Source organism: Chaetodon auriga, chromosome 13 (assembly GCF_051107435.1).
Source record: "Chaetodon auriga isolate fChaAug3 chromosome 13, fChaAug3.hap1, whole genome shotgun sequence".
Taxonomy (NCBI): Eukaryota; Metazoa; Chordata; class Actinopteri; order Chaetodontiformes; family Chaetodontidae; genus Chaetodon; species Chaetodon auriga.
The window spans coordinates 23,811,708-23,831,430 of NC_135086.1; the positions used below are offsets into that span (position 1 = coordinate 23,811,708).

General features: G+C 42.0%; 1 protein-coding gene across 2 annotated transcripts in view; it reads left to right on the forward strand.

Moving 5' to 3' along the window:
* Nucleotides 1–3,217: 3,217 nt before the first annotated feature.
* satb2 (SATB homeobox 2) overlaps nt 3,218–19,723 on the forward strand; it is a 48,348-nt gene continuing 31,842 nt past the window's right edge. For both annotated transcript variants that reach the window (XM_076746098.1, XM_076746099.1), the window contains exons 1-3: nt 3,218–3,368; nt 12,351–12,566; nt 16,865–17,050. In XM_076746098.1, the coding sequence (XP_076602213.1) occupies nt 12,395–12,566; nt 16,865–17,050 (358 nt within the window). In that variant the 5' untranslated portion in view covers nt 3,218–3,368; nt 12,351–12,394. The remainder of the gene's footprint in view (nt 3,369–12,350; nt 12,567–16,864; nt 17,051–19,723) is intronic.

The following is a 19,723-nucleotide window of genomic DNA, read 5'->3' on the forward strand; positions in this document are numbered from 1 at the left end:
CAGTTTTTAGAAATTGTTGAATAAGCTTTTTTGTTATCTGTGTATTACTGTCAGGGGCGCGCGCGCACGCACGCACGCACACACACACACACACACACACACACACACACACACACACACACACACACACACACAGTTTGTCATAGGTGGTAGGCCTGCATGTATTATTCTGCAGCACACAGCTCTCTCACGCTGTTGCCAGCGGGCTCACCAGCACGCATCGACATCATCATCAGCGTCATTATCATATTTAATAATATTGACGAATGAGCAGCGAGAAGCGGACTGGCTCTCAGCCACAGTCTCCAGTTAATTCTGACTTCGCATGTGTGGAAGCGGCAGAGCTGCCAGGTGTCCTCACGCTGATGAGCAGGCTTCATTAAAAAGGTGAGTGAAAGATGTGGTGTTTTATAGTGACTGTTTTTACGGTTTTGGTAGAGTTGATGATGATCACGCTCCTGATGCAGTGCTCCACACTACTGCCTTAAACGTGACTGGACATGGAAGGTGGTGAGGAGTCAGACTTCTTGAATCCTGACAAGCATTGATTGAGCGATTCTCTCCAAAGCAGGTCAGGTTCTCATTAAGACTAAACCGCTTTTTGACAGTCTGTTCAGTGTAGTCAGTGCGTGCAGTATCAGTAAAGGTTAGTTCCATGGTGATTTTCTGTCATTTTCATTCGGTTTAATTTTGACATATTATGGAAAATTGTACCTGCTATTGAGCAAGAGCACAAAACACCTAAAAGCAGGCCTGTGCAGCTTTCAATCGCAGTTCGAGTACCTTTCCTGGAAAGCTGCGCGCAAGACTGGCAACGCGCGCACGTGGAACGGCTCTCGTGCGCTCATATAGTGGACCCCGCAAGCCCCCCATTCACGATTTGGACACCCAGAGGCCAGGAGCGAGCAGTAATCCACCCCAAATCTTCTGACTGATGCCCGCCGCGGCTCCTCTCACATTAACACAACGTTCTGCACCGCAGCCAGCAGGCACGGGCGCATTTTACGCACAGTCACAGTGTTGCAGATGTTGCAAACTTGTGGCTTCATTTGTGTTGCTCAATTCGGTTGCGCATGCTCTTGTTAAAATGTGTATGAAAGACTCCCTTACTGTAGTTAACCGTAGGCCATAAATACAGTGGTAAATACAAATCTAAGCCCTGGTAACTCAACTGAGAAACGGAGGAAATCCAATCAGGAATGGAGTAGCACTAACGTTCTTTTTCAAAATAATTTAAACAACACAACATATTTACCACTGTTAATGCAATAGTCACATGTCAATCATAGTCGTTTTTAACCTTGTTTTGTTGGAGTTTCATTTCTTATTAAGTAATTTAAATAAACAAGAATCACTTACCAACAAATGTTATGCTGTTAATGTGCGCTCTCTCTCTCTCTCTCTCTCTCTCTCTCTCTCTCTCTCTCTATATATATATATATATATATATATATATATATATGAGAACGACGAAGCTGAGTGTTTCTCTGTATTTTTAGCATTAAGTCTTTAACCTGCAACTACATGTCGGATGGTCTCTATAACACACACACACACACACGCACGCACGCACGCACGCACGGGACACAGAGGGGAGCGTGCGTCGCAGACAATGCGCGCTGCCACCCGCGGGCGTGTGGGCGTTCTGACCAACACAGTGATGTCCTGGGCTCGCGGCCGGACGGCGTGCACAGCTGTTTCTGGCTGACATTTAAACCAACTTGAAGCAGGAGGAGTTCAGTGAGCATCCAGTGTGCTCTGGAGTCTGTTTAACAATGAATACTGAGGGGAGAGCATTCGGACTCCCCCGTGTCTTGAACGCACTTGTTGATGGTGGTCGCTGACAAATACTTCCATGTCTCATATACAGGGGCGACGTGACCGCCGTCCCCCGCAGGGAGTCGGCGCTTGTACAGGTTTATCATTGACAGGGAGCCCACAGCGCTGCACACTGCTGCAGGGCATGCAATAACCACAGGGGGAGGGAGCGCTCATCTTTGACTTATTATTAGGCTACTTATTAACGCTGCATGTAGCAGTGCATGAACTTCAGCTCGGGCGGATTATCTGTGGGATGATACCGGCGTGTGAAAGTAGCCTATTAGAGAGGAGCTGATATGAGCACGATAAGTTATTGCTGCGTGAAGCAGAAATATTCTGAAAAGTAACAACGGAGTGCTCTATCGTTTCTCTTTCTAATGTCAAGGTCTCTCTGATAGCAGGCGACATATGATGGCACCGAGAGGAAGATTTCACTGACAAATGGTTTAGAAAATTATTACGCGATTGTTTCTGTTGAATGGATACAACATGAAGCCAAAGCAGACATTATTTAAAAATCTGAAAGAAGTTAGTCTGTAGCCGTGGATCGCACACCCCTCCTGACACAGGAGCGCAGAGTGGCCAGTCGCCATCGGGCTATTTCTGGGAAAAAAAAAAAAAAAAAAAAGTTTTAGATGGACACTTTTATATCAATTTATGTGTCCTATAAGCGAGATCCGGCCCACAAAACGCTTTCATGGGTCATAATAGTTTCTGACGCCCCCTCTGCTCCCTCCCTTGCCTCTCTTTGTCTCTCCTCCCTTCTCTCCTCCCTCTGTCAGTCAGTGCGCCCGTTGGCACAGGAACGATTGAAAGTGACACACTTTGATTAGAACCCGATCCTTCGCACCTACAAATCCCGCTATTACCGTCACTTAGACACCGCTGTTTGCTTTTCGGTCGGGTTCGTGTTTTGTGTTGTCTTCCGGGTTGTCTGGCTTCCACACACGAGCGTTTTCCCGTCTGTGTCGCGTTCTTTCTGCGCTTTTTTCTCTCCTCCGGGATGAAGCCATGAGTTCAGAGGAGGGCAGCCTCACACACCACTGAGACGCGTTTTGAGCTGAGAGCCCAGCAAACGCGTAAAGGGAAGACGAAACAAAGTACAGACTACATTTGTCATAGTCGGTCGGGTTTGTGTGTGCGCTCCGGTCCCGCAGACCCTCCACGGCTCCAGGACGGAGCACCACTGGTGTTCACAAAGTCTCTCTCTCTCTCTCTCTCTCTCTCTCTCTCTCTCTCTCTCTCTCTCTCCGCCACAACTTCCTCACAGACCAGCATCCTCCGTCCACCTCCTGCGTCCGTCCTCCTCTCCACTCACTCCGCCGCCGCTTTGCGCGCTGTCGTCGCTCCACACGCCGCCACCAGTAACTAACTTTTTTCTTTGTGGCTGTCCGGTGCGGCTGCGACGAGTCCAGATTCAACACAGTCCCAGCGTGATCCTCCGTGTTTCCAGGAGCCGAACCAAAGCTCAGCCCTGGATTCAATACTCCTGATCAATGGACAGAGCCTCCTCAGCGGCCAGCAGCGCTTCAGACACGCCGTAAACAGTAAGTAGTTACACGCGCTCAGACGCACGCACACACAGACGCACACACACACTCACTCACTCTCCCTCTCTTTCTCTCTCCCTCGCTCTCTGTCTCTCTCACACACAAACGCACACACACAGAGACGGCATGCTCATCTCATAGCCAGAAATGATTGAAAGTGGCTGTAAATTATAATGGCCTGGATATAAATGAAAAATGATTTAAGCATACAAATAATAGCCTAAATTGTCAATTGTCAATCAAGCATTAGTGACAGTGATCGAAGCAGTAACAAACTTCTACTTTGGATCAACGTCACTCTCCGTTTAGTTGAAAGACCAAATTACAGATTGTTGTTATTATTTTCATGATGATGGTGATTATTATTACTGCTATTATTATAATATTGTTGTTGTTATTAGTGCTTTATTACTATAATATTAGTTTAATAATAATACCTGACATCCAGCCATATTAATATTAGGCCTATGATGATAATTATTATTTTAAAGATATTCCAAATTCATTCTTCCATAGTAATACATTGACATTTTTTCCGTCTTTCTTCTCCTTCTCCCTTTTTTTTTTTCTTCTTTTTATTTAACAAACTGAATTTACACATAAATAATACATTCGACCTTTTTGGCGCTTTGGTGTGTCTTGAAGTAAAATGTAGGCTTATTTCCTTTACCGTTACTATTTTTTTTTAAACGAAATATTAATCGTAATTGAAGTGTTTTAAATATGCAGCAAAATGTAGATAAGTCAACAACAGCAAATCACATATGAGGCCTAAGTCACTGAAGAACTCAGCCAGTCTATTGTGAGAGCAATATTTAAAGTTATGGTCGTGTTTTGATTTATGGCACATACTCAGAATAATTGACATCTAAACCTCATTGAAAGTGTGTGTGTGCTGGTGTGATCGTCGTGGTGGTTGCGTGTGTCTGTGTGTGCAGATGAAACGACGGATAAGGTCAAAATAAATCTCTTCAGGACTAACAAGAAAGCGTCTTAAAATGCGTCACATTACTGCAGTACTTCTAGACACTTTGTGACTTTTTAACTTTGGAAAAATAATTAATGACCAATTACTATGAGAGATGTTCCCGACGTTACTGTTTAACACGCCGAGTTGAAACAACAGCATCACCTCGCCACTTCTACGCCGCTTCAAACTGCAGATTCACCAGTCAACGAAACAAATGATGAATAAAACATAGCGAGGGGACAGAGAGGTGCAGAACACGGGCCAAGTGTTTTCGGCAGCTACAAGGCCCTTTAACCTCTGCAACACATGGGACAGCAAACAGCAGCGTCAGAGCAAAGATATCTTCACAACAGGTGAAAATGTTCCAGCAGCGTTCAGAAATATGAAGAGATCACGAAGCTCAGGTTTGATTGAAGACTGTGAAGAAGTTTGGGACAAAAAGGCCTCCAGTCTGCTCTGTGTAATCAGAGGAAACTAAAGCCAAATGCGTTTGGCTGCAAATGAGAAACAGTCCTTCTGCAGACCGTCAAGTCAAGAGCAATAGTTTGTTCTGCACTAAACACAGACGAAATCAAAGCTACATCCTCGTGTGCATTTCAGAATTAACTGGGGATTTTGAATTTTGAGGAACAGTCTCACACACACACACACACACACACACACACACACACAAACACACACACACACACACAAACACACACACACACACACACACACACACACGTCAGACGACAGGTTTCACGAACAAGGTGGCAGAAGCGTTAGCGCGTTTTTTTTCCGCTTCTCATTTTTAAATGGGTTTCATTCATTTATTGCTCTCTCTGCATGAGCCAGTCGTTACTTTGACAGCAGCTACTTTCAGACTGGAGCTGTCGTCCTCTCTGACCTTTACAGCAGACTCAGTTCTGTCCAACCCCGAGGAATCCACACTGTGTTTGCTGCCCGTTTCACGTGTCCCACGCAGCTTCTGTTCACACAAATGTCACCTGAGCAGGTAAAGTGTGAATGGAGAATATGGATAATGCGGCCTCAGATGAATATTTAGAGCAGGGCGGCAACGTTTTCGCCTATAACTGCCGGCGAATAGTATGAATATAAGAGGCCAAATAATTCATCAAAAAATAACATCAGCACCGTGACGCGTTATCAGACAACACTGCACGCGGCGGCCCAAACTATTTTTTCGCATATGCGCGGATCAGAAAAATAACACACACACACACACGCACACACACACACCCACACACACACACACACACACACACACACACACACAATTAAAAATCCCTGATTTTTGTGCCAGCCTGGAGGACAAGCGCAGTGCTTTGAGCTGCTCTGAGCTGGTGTGATGCCTGCTTCGTGCAGTCGCTCCAGGTTTGGCCTGCTGTCTTTGTAAAGTTTGCTCTCACGGGCCGCGCAGACTCTGTCGGGGAGTTAATGTGTAAAGAGATCGCCCATCAAAAAGAGTGGTAAACTTCTATTTCCTTTGGCTTTCGGATAACTGTTGAGGCTTTGCAAGTCGTAGAGGCTTTTATTTTTTCATTCTGCCATGAAGTGTGGTGCAGAGAGGGTTTGAGACACTGATATGATGCGCAAATTATTTACAGTCTGCATTTTCATGTATATAATGACATTTTTTAGCTTTGCGCTGTCGTGGCTGATATATAATTTTATTTCATTACTGGTTTATTTCTCATTTACTGTAACCTCTTAAAGGTGCTTTATAGTCTAATAATTATGAGCAGCATCGTTTAACCACTCACAGCCATTTTTGACGAAAAAATGAAGAATCTAAGTTGAAAGCTTCCATTTCAATATTTCAGTAACTCTGCCTCTCCAGTCTGACTGGCTGTCTGTGTGAACCCAGCTATCTGTTCACACGTAATATGGGTGTGTCTGCACTATTAAACGGCAGATTAGATAGTGGAGAAGCTCTGTGGGCATGAAGAGCTCCACTAATGATGCTCCTCTGTCGGGCTCTGTCACTGCTGCTCTGCAAACTCACACATCACCGGAGTGTCTCTTACTCAGCCTTTTTCATCATCAGCTCGTAATGATTGTTGATGATAAGTTCATGTCTTTCAAAGTCTAATGTAAGTCAGAAAAACTCTGGCACGTGGAGCTGAGGCCAGAGTTTTCTCATACACTGCCCCCCTGCCCCCCCCCCCCCCCCCCTTTCTGGTGAGGCTGGTGTAAGCTGTGGTGGATTGCTTTGGCGTGTATGCGTATGGCCCTGAGCAGATTGGCCCTCTAAATGTCTGACAGGCTGCTCTGTGTGTGTGTTCATGCCTGTCCAGTGGTGGACAATATAACAGGAACACCTTATGATGTAATGCAGTTTGAATTCCTTGGCGTTACAGGCATCACAGAAGCTGCGCCCTTGTCCTGGACTACAGCATGCTAAAGCAGTGTTATTTGGTCCACCCCCTGTGCTGGATACATGCATGTGTGTTTCCCCTCATACTCTTATTTATTCCTGCTGTGTGTGGCTATATTCTGAGTCAGTGTGTGGTCCCTGGAAGTGTTAAAGCAGAGAGTCTGTGTAGCATGCTGGCTGTGGTTTGTGTGGCTTAGTGTCTGTCTGTGTGTGTGTGTGTGAGTACAGATGAGTGTGTTTAAGCATGCGTGCGCATCCTCTCGTTGGAAGGGCGAGGCTATAAATGCTCATTGTTAACTCTTCAGCCCGTATTATCAAATGAGATGTTTACGAGAGAGCCAAACATGTTTGCCAGTCGCCTTCGTCTCGCCCCCTCATCCCGGTTATTTTCCTGTGTGTGTGTGTGTGTGTGTGTGTGTGTGTGTGTGTGTGTGTGTGTGTGTGTGTGTGTGTGTGTTTGAGACTGTGGACCCTCTCCAGAGCTACAAAAAAAAAAAAAGTTGTGTATTAGTGTGTATTTGCCATAAAGGTCTTTCTTCCCCTCACACCAGTTCTCCCCACATCACAACGCTCTCACAGTAACACATCTGATGGCTATAAACGGCAAATTCCACAATAATGTAACCTTCCCTAACAGCAATCATTTCTCATAAACAGCCACATAAAAAGTTTCATGTTGTTCCCATTTTCTTTTCAGACTTTAAAAAACAAATTCAGAGAATCATAATTTTGGTGCTTCCTCTTGAGTGTTTTCCTGCACATTTTCTTGCACATGTATTCTGTTGAAAATTTAACAGCAGGCATTTCAAAACATCCCAGCTTCATTATGCCTGGCCCTCCCTGTGCATACATGTATGTGTGCATTCACTGTGTGTGCTTGGTTGGCAGCAGGGCTTTTAATATCACTCGCCCTCCTCCTCCTGCCTTCTTTTATCTGTGCTGCAGAGCCAAGCATTAACCAATAGCTTGATAACCCTGCTATAAAAGTGGATCTCAAACGGGAAGAACAGCTGTATCTGAATTTTTTCCTATAGGTGACGCCTCTCCCTTTCTCCCCGGCTATCAGTGCTAATAATGCTCTCATATGTCACTCTGTCTGTCTGCTTTGCATGTTAAAGGCAAAACCCTTCATTAGCAGACACGTATCATAACGGTAAAAGAGATACTGGAGAGGCGGTTAGAGCTGGAAAGACAGCAGTGTAGGTTTGGCTTACTGTCTTCAGCTCTGCAGTGTTAGAGGTCAGTTGTATTCCTTACTAACACTTTGAGATCCATTGGTTTCATGCATGTACAGATTGAACATTTTATTCTGCTGTTTGGCTGCCTGCGTTAACTTTTCACCCACAATTACCCCTGTTATATTTCTCTCTTCTTTGAAATCTCAGAGCGTAAGTGTGTGAGTGAGTTTCGGAGCTGCAGTGTTTACTGCTCTCTGTTTCCTGTACACTTAGAACTTATCACAATGGAGTTACAGTGAAGAAGTGTGTGTGTGGGTGTGTGAGGTTGTTGTCGAGTTGAGTTGGAAGGCAGGAGGCAACATATAAACAGATTTCTTTTCATTGCATTTTAAATACGTTAACCGATGTTTTTACTCGACCTGTTGTTACACCTACATTTTTACATTTCATACATGTCTTGCTGGTCAGAGGCCTGACTTTAACACCACTGCAAGTGTTTCTTCCAAACCTACTCCAGATGAAGCAAAAATAAAGGCACAAGGGAGAGTGATGGACATAAAATAAAACTCAAAAAAGTCAGATAGAATGACATCAGCTTTCGTGGATTGTTCTAAGTTCCTCTGCTGCCGCTCCCACTTTACACTTATTTACACCAGTCATTATACCATATGTCTTTCAAATAGATGGGACTACCAATCAGTGTTTGTCAGCTGTCTGATTTGTAGAGTTTAGGCTGGCTTTGAATTACACGTTAGCCTTTGTTTGTGTGTGTTTACGTCTTTGAGCTGGACATATTGTTTATAGGTGTGTTTGTTGTTGTGTCCTACTCTTCTATTTCTTTGGGTGTGTCTACATTTTTGCTCTGCAATCTTGTCTTTGGCTCTGAGTATGTATTTGTTATGTCTAGAACGTGTAATAATGTGGAATTTGATAGTGGCTTATCATCAAAACATGAGGTTGTCCCAGTATCAAACACAATGCGGGACAAGCAGAGCAGAGTGGGTTCTCTCTTTATATCTGACAGTCTCAGAGCAAACATTTCTTCAATAATTAACAGGTTTGAAGAGAAAATTCTTAATTATTAATTGAACAGTTTCTCTGAGAGGTATGACAGTTGTCCAGATAGGCAATAAATTGGGAAATATGTCATGACCCTCTCCTTATCAAACAGACATTACATTTGGTACCTGTTTCCATAGCAGATATGTAACAGCTCCTCTTATCGCTTCTTTATTAACTGTTTGATAAGGCGTGTGATAGTTAATATCTCACACCTTATCAAACAATGCAGTGCAGATGGGTTTAGGATATAGATAACAATCAGTGTGTTTGAAGACTGATATCAGTGTTGCTAAATCCATGATTTTAGTGGCAGTCAGAGCCATGAACATGTGATGTACTGTATACCATCAAAGAGTTATCTTGTCGTGCCCATATTTGTTTAAAGACGGTCTTCAGAACAAAAGGTCATTGCTCAACACACCCATAATAATTGCATAAAATAGATTAGCATTTATCAGACTGTGGATGTTCCCGAGCTGTTGTGACATCAGACACGCACGTCCACACACAAGTTATAATTTACATGTCATTCAGTACTATTTCATGATCTAAAAAATTGCAGGGTTATTAGAAAGAGTGCATCCAAATTTTCAAGAATCATCAATTCATTTCTCCAGTTTCTCCAGAGTAAATACAAGTTTGTATCTTGGCTCTCTGATCTATAGCATACAACTGCATACTTACACATTTACATGTGTATTCAGAACTCTATGTTACACAATCCTTTACTGCTGAAATGAGATGCCAGTTGTAAATGCTAAAAACCTACATATGAATGCAACTCTGACACAGAGACAGGACTGCTGTCATCTGCGTGTGGTCAAGAGAACCTTTTCGAACCTTTGTAGCTATTCAGGTAACTACATTGTAAAGGAAGACAAATAAAATATAGATTTAGATAAATATAAAGATAAATATAAAACACCTGCTAACCCAAAACAGCTATAACAAACCGTAATGTGTTTGTAAGCAGATATAAGGACATATTTTGGTGTTTATTCATGTACAGAATTTGTCTACAGTTACCTCCTATGAAGACTATATGAAGAATATTGGAACACCCTGATAGCCCCCTGTTAGAGTGTGTCCCCCACCTGTTAGAGTGTGCAGCAAAGGAGCCCTTTGCTGCATGTCCTCTCCACTCTCTGTCCTCACTTACTGTCTCTCTTCAGCTGCACCATCAGATAAAGGCAAAAAAAATACATCAGCCTCCACATATCAGTGTCCACCAAGGAGTTCTATTTGTTAACAGATACATTAATCAACACTTACATACACTTAAGAATATGCTCCCTCTGACTGTGCATGACCTTGTAATCACTTGACATGGTAATACTTGTTGTTTAGGTGGGACATCTTATCTCTTGGATGGCACCAAGTGAGCCTGGGTGGAAAAAAGAATGCACAGCGTGATAAAATTCTTTATCTCTTGGGTCAAATACCAAATGAAATGCAATTGACACAGGATGTGTTCAGAGATTAGATGATGGTGGGAAACTGCAAACATCTGTTATAGTGTGCGTATGTATGCTTGCATGTGTGGCCCAGGTTAGATGGTGAGATGTCGGCAAGGCCAGGTCCTGATAGGGATCGCCGGAGCTTCAGCAGGTTAGGACCCGTCTGTGATAAAGACAGATTCCTGCGGGGATTATTTTTAAGGAAGAGGTGAACGATGCAGAAATAAATAGTTTTAGTTTTGGCCTCGCTCGTCTGTCCTTCCTCTTGCAGTGACACTTTTACAAGGCAGGTAAAGTCACACTCTATCATCACAATGAAGAGCAGCGTTGGCTGTAAATTGCAGCTGACAGAAGCCAGTGAGTTTCTTTCAATGCTCTGTTATATTCAGTTGTTCTTTATTGTAGCTACAACATTGTTAGCGGTTAGATTTATTTGCAAAGCCTCCCTTTTTCTCAGCAAGCCTCACATTGTGAATTATAGCTACCACTCTACTCACATTTAAACCCATTGCTTTCCACTCAGTGTAACTCTTTGAACTTGTTTTCTTTTTTTAAGCCACTTTTATTAAACTCTGCCACTTACATTTTTGGCGTCTTTGTCTCCCACACTTTTTAATCATGCCAAAGCTAATGTTTTTAATTTATTATTCATTTTGAAATTTTGCCCAAGCTTTTAATACTTCTCAGATTGAGAGTTGTTTTTTTTTTTCATCTTGTGGTGGATGGTGTTTTTCAGCTTTGTTGTTGTGTAAGAACGAGAGTCGGTATAGAAGGTAGAGAAAAGGCGAGAGGGAAAGACAGAAGAGGAGAAGAGGAGGAGGAGGAGGAAGACAGAGAGACACCACCACACAAAACATTGTCTTTTGTTCGGAGTTACGACAGCTGGAGCAGTAAAAGCTGCACAAATATTAAAAAGTGAGGGGGGTGCAGTTTCTAATCGAGCACTGTGGAATATGCCACACTCAAACAACAACCATGGATTCTCCCTCATTTGTTCTGGTGAATTGCTGGCCAATGTCACTCAGTGCACAGACCGGCTGTGTTTTTCCACTCTCAAATCTGGTCACTAACTTGATTTCCATACTCCAATATAAAAACCTCCCATGCTCGCTCTCTCCTCTCTCTTCACCATTTTTCCACTGACAGTTTCTAATCTCTCTCTCTTCATTGAGGGTCACACATGCTGGCAGATATTGTCCAGGGGCTCCTATATAAATAAAAGCAGTCCATTTGGCCTGAGTGAGCTGGCTGCTCTGTGATACATTGGCGTGTGTCCCCTGTCTGGCCTGGCAGTGTTTCCAATGGCATTACCCTATATTAGACATTTGGCTGACGCTCCCTTATCTGGGGACACCAACCCACGAGGCTCACACTCTTACGGATGTGTGTGTACATGTTGGGGGTTGTGTCCATGCATGTTATGATGTGTATGTACTCATACATATTAAACAAAAACACAGAAGTGATCCTACACTGTCACTGCCTAGTTTACAGTCTCAACAAACACTCATAAAGTAGAGTCTCTATCATTTTTTTGTCCTGCTGCTTATTTCTAACGCACTTGCCATTTTTGCCCCCTAAAAGGATTAGACTGGTGCTATCCTCAATTCTTCTTAAACTTTAAAAATGTGTAGTTATAGTTATAGCTTTTTAATATATATACTTTCATTTAAAAAAAAAAACAAAAAAAACAGTGCAACAGTTTGGCTCACTGACGTGTTTCTAATAGTTTTTGAATAGCAATGGAGCTCTGTGGCCACTATATGTTCTATGGCACAAACGAGACATATTATGACTCATTACTATACAGTTATATACAGTCAGATTTGAGTTGAATAAAATTACAGAATATCACCATCCACAAAAAAACTATTTTCCCACACTTAGTGACAGCTTGAATTCCTGTCACCACTTCATTCCTATATATTTTTGCAGACTCATTCTCTCTGGCTGGAGCTCCTCTGGGGGTCTGGAGGAGGATGGAGAGAGGAGGGGAGAGTCCCATCACCCAGGACAGCCCTGAGCGGAGAGGAGGCAGCCCGGATCTCAGTGGCCTCCCACCGCCAGGAAAGAAGGGTCGATTGGAGCTCAATGGGAGCCCCACTGGGCCACGCATGCGCCACAATGGAGCCCCACCAAGACCCCAAGGAGGTAAGCAAAATGTTGTTCCAGACATGCAAATATGTGGACTATCAAAAGAGAGAAAATGTCTTGTTGTTTATTTATTGTAGTTAAGAGTCATTGTGCAACAGCAAACATATTATAAGTGGGTTCCATCTGCCTGTTTTCATTCGCATTTTCAATTTGCATGCTTGGCTGAGGTGGAAAAAATAGTGTATTGATATACGCAAACTGCAATGAAACAAACAAATGTCACATTTCCACATTGTTCTTGTTTGAGGTTTGACTGGGGTTCTTCTAGTTACATCGTCTTGTTTCATCCTCTTCTTCTGCAGTGGTTTAATGGCACCTGTCTGGACACTTATCCCCACCAACTGTTTATCAACTTACTTATAGCATTCACATAACAGTAGTGGATAGAAAGACGCGCATTAATTCACATTTTCTTTTGCAGATTTTCTGTAAACTTGGTTGAAATAAGGCTTAAAATTGGATGAAATCTTTCCCTTTAAAAAGTTAATTGATACCTGCTCTTAAAATGTGGTTGATGACAAGAAAAAAATAAAAAACCAAAGAAATGAACAAGGTTTCCAAATTGCACTCATCAGTGGATTCTTGGAATACTGAAACTTTGCTCAAATAGAGACAGCTGGATGACAGCATGTCAAAACAGCTCTTACCATTTCACCCAGGTGTCAGAGGTTTCTGAGCTCTTATGTACTAAACCCAAAGACAGCTCTTGGCTCTGCATTGAGCCACATCCTGGGGTTGAGTTGAGTTTGGCTCAGTGCGCTGTGTTGTAATGTGGCAGCACTGCTGGGAGAACCCAAGCTGTTTCTGCACTGTTAATCTATAAGTCTGGAGGGAACTGTATAATACAGGCTTACCAAATAAAGGAGATTGCTCCATATAAACAAGATTTATACAACTCACTCTGGGTTATCGATCCCTGCACTTATTGTGAAAGTTGTTCCTTGTTTATGTGTGCAAGTGCATGCGTGTATGCACTTATTCTTCTGTCTGGGTGCTTGTGTTGCCATAGTTTTGCAGAAATGTCTCAGGTAATCTCTTAAACTTTTGATTTTCCTTTAGCTTTCCTTAAACGTCAAAAAAAAAAAAAAAAAAAAAAAAAATCTATATTGTTTAATGAAAATAATTTTCATTGTTTACATTGACTGAAAAAAAATCCATTGAAAGAAGCACTGTAATTGTAAGGCTGTACCATCATATCAAACAGAAATACTGTCAATATTGTGAATCATTTTATACAAATTTCCCCTTTAATTCATGCTTGAATTTCTGCAAAACTCTGGGGTCTTTGCCAGGTTTAGAAATATTTTTGAACACTGCCTGGTGTCACAATATGAGCTTGTAAAGATGCACCCATCTGTGGTTTTGAAGAGTTGAAGAAGTTAAGAAATCAACAAGAAGCTCAGATTTTACCACAGTAAGAGGAGACAGGAGAATGAATGAATATTTAAATGTGAAGAAGAAGAAGAAGAAGAAGAAGAAGAAGAAGAAGAAGAAGAAGAAGAAAGCATTTTGTATGTCGGAAAAGTCATGAGAGATCGAGGGAGGGACAGAGGGAGGAAGGACGAAGGAGGAAGGAGGAAGGGGTTTCCTGTGCTGAATGGATGGTTGGCCTGTAATAATGACGGGTTGTCTTTGAAGACAGGAAACTCAACGTGTCTCCTCCAAACCACACTGCTGCCACGAGGAGGGGGCCACACACACACGCAACAGCATGCAAACACAAACACACAGATTTACGTGCTCACACACACCATATGTCCACATTCACTAACTTCTACGTTGTGACACTCACACCCAAGAAATGCTGCCAAAACACACAACCACTTACACTCCACACACACACACACACACACACACACACAGTGCACATATCTTATTTTAATGTCCCCGTTCACTCATCCCCATACATATTAGAGGGATTAGAGGTTTGAGGCAACATCACATCATCCAAACCAGATCATACAGTCAGTGGGCAAATCACAGGACACTGGATATAAGAGAAGACAGACTAAGGTGGAGACAGAGGATAGAGTGAGATAGAAATAGAGAGAGAGAGAGAGAGAGAGAGAGGAGTGCTGGTCGGAGGGAGCTGCCCTGTGTTGACAGTTATATTTCCCTGTTGGGGGAAATTCACTTACTTGAATTGGCACAGTGCTCCAGTGTGTAATTCACTCCATGAGAGCCTGGAGGACTGGGAGCAGAGTGATTAATGAGGAGGAAATAGAAATATAGGAATTGACTGATTAAAACAACGGGTGGGATGGATCTGGGTTGAGGTGGGGGGTGGTTGGGGGAGCACTAATGCTGCATGCACCTCATGTGTTTGTATGGAGGTGTGCGTGCGTGCATGCTGGGAAAAGGAGGCAGATGTGTACGTGTGTGTGTGTGTGTGTGTGTGTGTGTGTGTGTGTGTGTGTGTGTGTGTGTGTGTGTTTGGTATTGTGTGGTATCAGTGCGGTAAAACACATTGCCATGCCCTGTATTATTAGTGCTGGGAGGCTGCCTAATGCTCTCGCTCCATCATTTCTTCAGAGAGCTTTAATTAATTGCCAGTTGACAGGTGGCCCAAAACCAAAAGGCTTTTAGGAAAAAGCTGATATTGGAGGAGAAGGATTGATATTAGTGCAGGGAGCCAAAAGGACATGGGTGCTGGGAGAATATGTTGATGTAATGTGACCAGATGCTGAAAACACTGAGGAGGAACAAGTGCTTGTCTTGATTTAAATGTTCAAGTGCCCTATTAGTAATATACAGACTATGAGGAAGCTAATAAGTAAAGAAGAAACAATGCAAGTCTTGATATATTGTAATAAGCAAGACAGATATAAAGCAGATAAACAGCATTTCCTGCACTAAGTACAGGATTAGCTGCTCAGAGTGTATTACTATGCAAGTACTGCAACAACAAAGAAAAAGATAGCACAACATGCTATTGGTTAAGGTTAGTTTCACCTGTGAATTAACTGGTGACACAGTGAGAAGGATTTGAAAGCTGAAGTCCGTACATTTCCGTACACTGTCACACTCTATGATAGCAAGAGGTAATTCCATGGATAAATAATAATGTGGTGGGTAAAAGAAAAAGGAGAACATTGGTCAGTTGTTCAACCACTTAAACTGACTTTGGATTACATTTTCCCTGACAAGCAACACAGCCTTCAAACAGAGACTTTGGTGTGTTTCAAGAACAGTAGTTTGATGTTATCATAGTGTCCCAAAAACCTTGTAGGGAGAGCAAGGCATGTGAGTTTGACACTCTTCACATCCTGTCTCCTACCACCTGTCAGCTGTTTCTTTCCATGTGTTATTTGCCTTAACCTAACCAAACCTTAACCATAGTGCTGGCAGATCAGGAAATGAGTATATGAATCATTTCTGTAACTGTTTCGGGAAGGCACTGAAAAACACTGTCATCCTGATTAGATGAGAAAATGCTCACTGGAGTCGTGTTGGAGGCAATACCAATTTGTCAATTAGGTTGGAGGAATAGCTGAGATTGGCAAGTTGCAGGTGCTGCTGGTGCAGAGCGATGTCTATACCCACTAGTTCAAATTTTCTCTGGATTTATATTAATTTGTTGTTTAATATAATTGTTAAAAATTGTGAACTTCCACATGTTGCTGTGATGTGGTCTCGGTTTTTGTCCTGGTTTTCCACAGCTTGCTTCGTCCACACTGTTAAACATTTCTGGAGAATCTGGTTTGGTTTTCACCTGGACTGAATTTGCATCTTTGAGGGAGACTCACAGTGTCATGTAAATCCAAGTTTTCCTCTGATCCTTTAGGTCTCTCTCTCTCTTACTAACTCTTCATATTTCATATTCATATTTTACATCACTTGTGCTTTAAATCTCCCATTTAGGGTGTGTTACTTATTATTTCTATCTGTTATACTCTAATGAAAGTGGCAGTTGTTGGCAGTGCAGGTCTTTTGTGTAGTCTTTGCATATCTGTTCGGGGAGCCATCCTTATGACTGTCTATCTAATAGACTGTTAGATTAAATGCTTGGAAATGTCCAGTGGACAGTGAACAGCACTGTTACAGTCGATTTAGGAATGCATATAATTTGTTTTACATCATTGCTTGATTGTAGCTTATTGTGAATTTCAGGTGTTGCCGTATTCAACAGTGTAAAACAAAAGGATGAAGTGATTACAAGCTTGACCCACAGTAAATGCAATGCACATGTTAGCTGTCTATGAGGAATAAACTGTGTTGTGATCACAGAATAAAAGCCAGACATTAAAAGAATCTTCTTGTTGTTTTCTCCTTTTCTTTCTCCTCTTCCTTAACAGGTCTGATGATTCCAGTCTTCTGTGTGGTGGAGCAGTCAGATGGAGGCATTCAGACAGACGGATGTGAGGGGAGAGAGGAGCATGCAGAGTTTGTCTTGGTCAGGAAGGATATTCTCTTCTCTCAGCTGGTGGAGACAGCTCTGCTGGCCCTCGGCTACTCCCACAGCTCGGCTGCACAAGCCCACGGTCAGTCAGAGACAATACAAAGTGCTGTCACGTCCCTTTATTCTTCCCATGTTTTGAAGGAGAATTGAAATGAATGTTTCAGATTTTCAAAATAAATTGGGATTAAAGCCCTTAGCTATTTTGTAAGACAAGGCCTTTGGGCCTAAAAATTCAAATTCTAAGTTTCTTCAATATAATTATGTGTTAAGTGCACACACACACACACACACACACACACACACACGCATATACAAATGTTTACCCTCACAACCAACTGATAAAACACTATGGCTGTTCAAGACTATCAAGCGAGCACAAAACAAAATTAAATTTATGTGATCAGATCTTCATCAAGGTCCTGAAAATGAACCCAGTTAAAGAAATAACACAAACATCCTTATACTTCTTCACATTTCTTACTGAACAAAAATGATTAACATTAATTATCTTTGTTGGAAAATGTATGTGAACCTTTGCTTCCAATACGTGGTGTGACCTCCTTCATGCAGCAATAACTTCAACCAAATGTTTTCTCTATCAGTTGATGAGACACACATCATCTCAGAGGAATTTTGGCCCATTCCTCCATACAAGTAGCAGTTGTCTACAAGTAGCAGTACACTCAGTGATTTCGGTGGGCTTCCCTGAACTGCTCTCTTCAGGTCTTTTTAGAACATTTCTGTTAGATTAAGGTCTGGACAAAACGTTACATTTTTTTCTGCTTTAAAGTTACGATCTTTACATAAATGTCTGTAAAGTCACTACCCATCACCAGATGAGGTAACACATTGGTCATTGAGCCGATGGCCAAATGATTAAAGTCTTGCAATATTTAAATATTTGCAGCATTACGAACTGGGTGTTGCTCTCAACATTGCTGGAAAGAAATGCTGTAATAAGTTACTGCTAACGCAAACCGAAGATTTTCATCTGCTGCAGCTTCGCATTAAAAGCATTTAACTGGCAAGACATGAGTTGAGTTTTATTATGATGTAGTTGAATCATATACTTCTAGACACTGTATATTAAGAGTCATATTCCCAACAACAATTCACATCACATCTTTCTGAGTTTTATTTCTGCAGCAGCATTCCTATATTCCATATGGAAGTGGTAAATATTGGGAATTTTGAGTTTGAGTTTTGACCCTTTGAGGTTGCTGTAGCTGATCATTGTGTAGTGCTTCAGCTGCAGAGTTAGTAAAGTGAATTCAGCAGCTATCAGTTTGTTTCCACAGAGCAGAGGGAATATGTACCTGTAAGTGTGAGCACACGTTATGTTATTCTATGTTAAGCATGTGAAATAAAACGGATCGTTTGTTAAGATAATATTAATTTCCATTATTCAGGAATCATAAATACAATACTGTTACTACCAGTATCCAACAGACTGCCACTTAACCATTTTTTGATAGACTGACTTGTGTGTTCAGGGTCATTGATTTGCTTCATGACCGACCTTTTGTTAACAATGTTCTGTAGAATTTGGTGGTATGATCGAGAATTCATTGTTCTGTCTATGATTGCAAGCCGCCCTGGTCCTGAGGCAGCTAACAGCACCAAACCATGACACTGCCACCACTGTACTTCACAGTCAGGATGAGGTTCTTATGCTGGAATGCAGTATTTTCATCAAACACAACATTTAAACCAAAAAATTTAAGCCAAAAAATTGAAACCAAAAATTCTATTTTGGACTCATCCGTCCACACAACATTCTTTCAATAGCCTTCTGGTTAATCCATGTATCCTTTTAGCAAACTTAAGATGGGCACCAATGCTCCTCTTGGAGAATAGTGGTTTTCTGCTTGCTGCCCCACCATGCACAGCATTCTTGTTTAGTGTCTGATGGTGGACTCATGAACATTAACATGAGGGGTTCTTTGTGACCTCCCGGAGAATTCCACGTGTTGTTCTTGGACTCCTGACAGTTGACTGGTGAAGGCCCAACTCTTTAGAAATGGTTTGTAACCTTTCCCAGCCTGGTGACCATCAATAACTAGCTCGACAGGAATCTCCTTTGATCAAGTCATGGCACACTTCCACACCCTGGGTGATGAAGACCAAATTTTGATAATAAACACCCGGCTATTCTTTGAACAGGGCAGCGATAACAAAACTCACACCTGGTTGTCATCCCATTGATTGAAACACCTGACTCCAATTACCTCTTTAATGAGCTGATGATCCTAGAAGTTCACATACTTTTTCCAACAAAGGCATATATGTTGGGTAAATGAGAAAATCAGTAAGTACATATACTGTACATTTTTGCATCTACATTTTGTGGAACCTTCTCCTCTATGTTTAGTTTATCGATGACTTGAATAATGATCTGATCACATTTTAGATCACATTTATCCAGAAATACAGAAAATACTTACTTAACAAACTTTCTAGCAGCACCGTATAAACTAACGTGTTGCAACAACAGCTCACCTCAGGATTGTGACGTTCAAACATTTTTATGCTTACAAATCTGTCCCTGTATCCTTAAAGTCGGAGTTAGGAATAGACATTTTATTTGCTTTCCTGCTGAGAGTTTGCTGAGAAGGTTACCTCTTGAATTTGTCTTTGTGCTTCTCATTAGCTTTGTCATTAGTAAAATGCTGTGACATTTCGCCTACCTCATCAAAGCAGATGAAAGCCTTTGTCTGGTTCCTTGGGGCAAAGAAATCCACAAATGGGCAGAAGT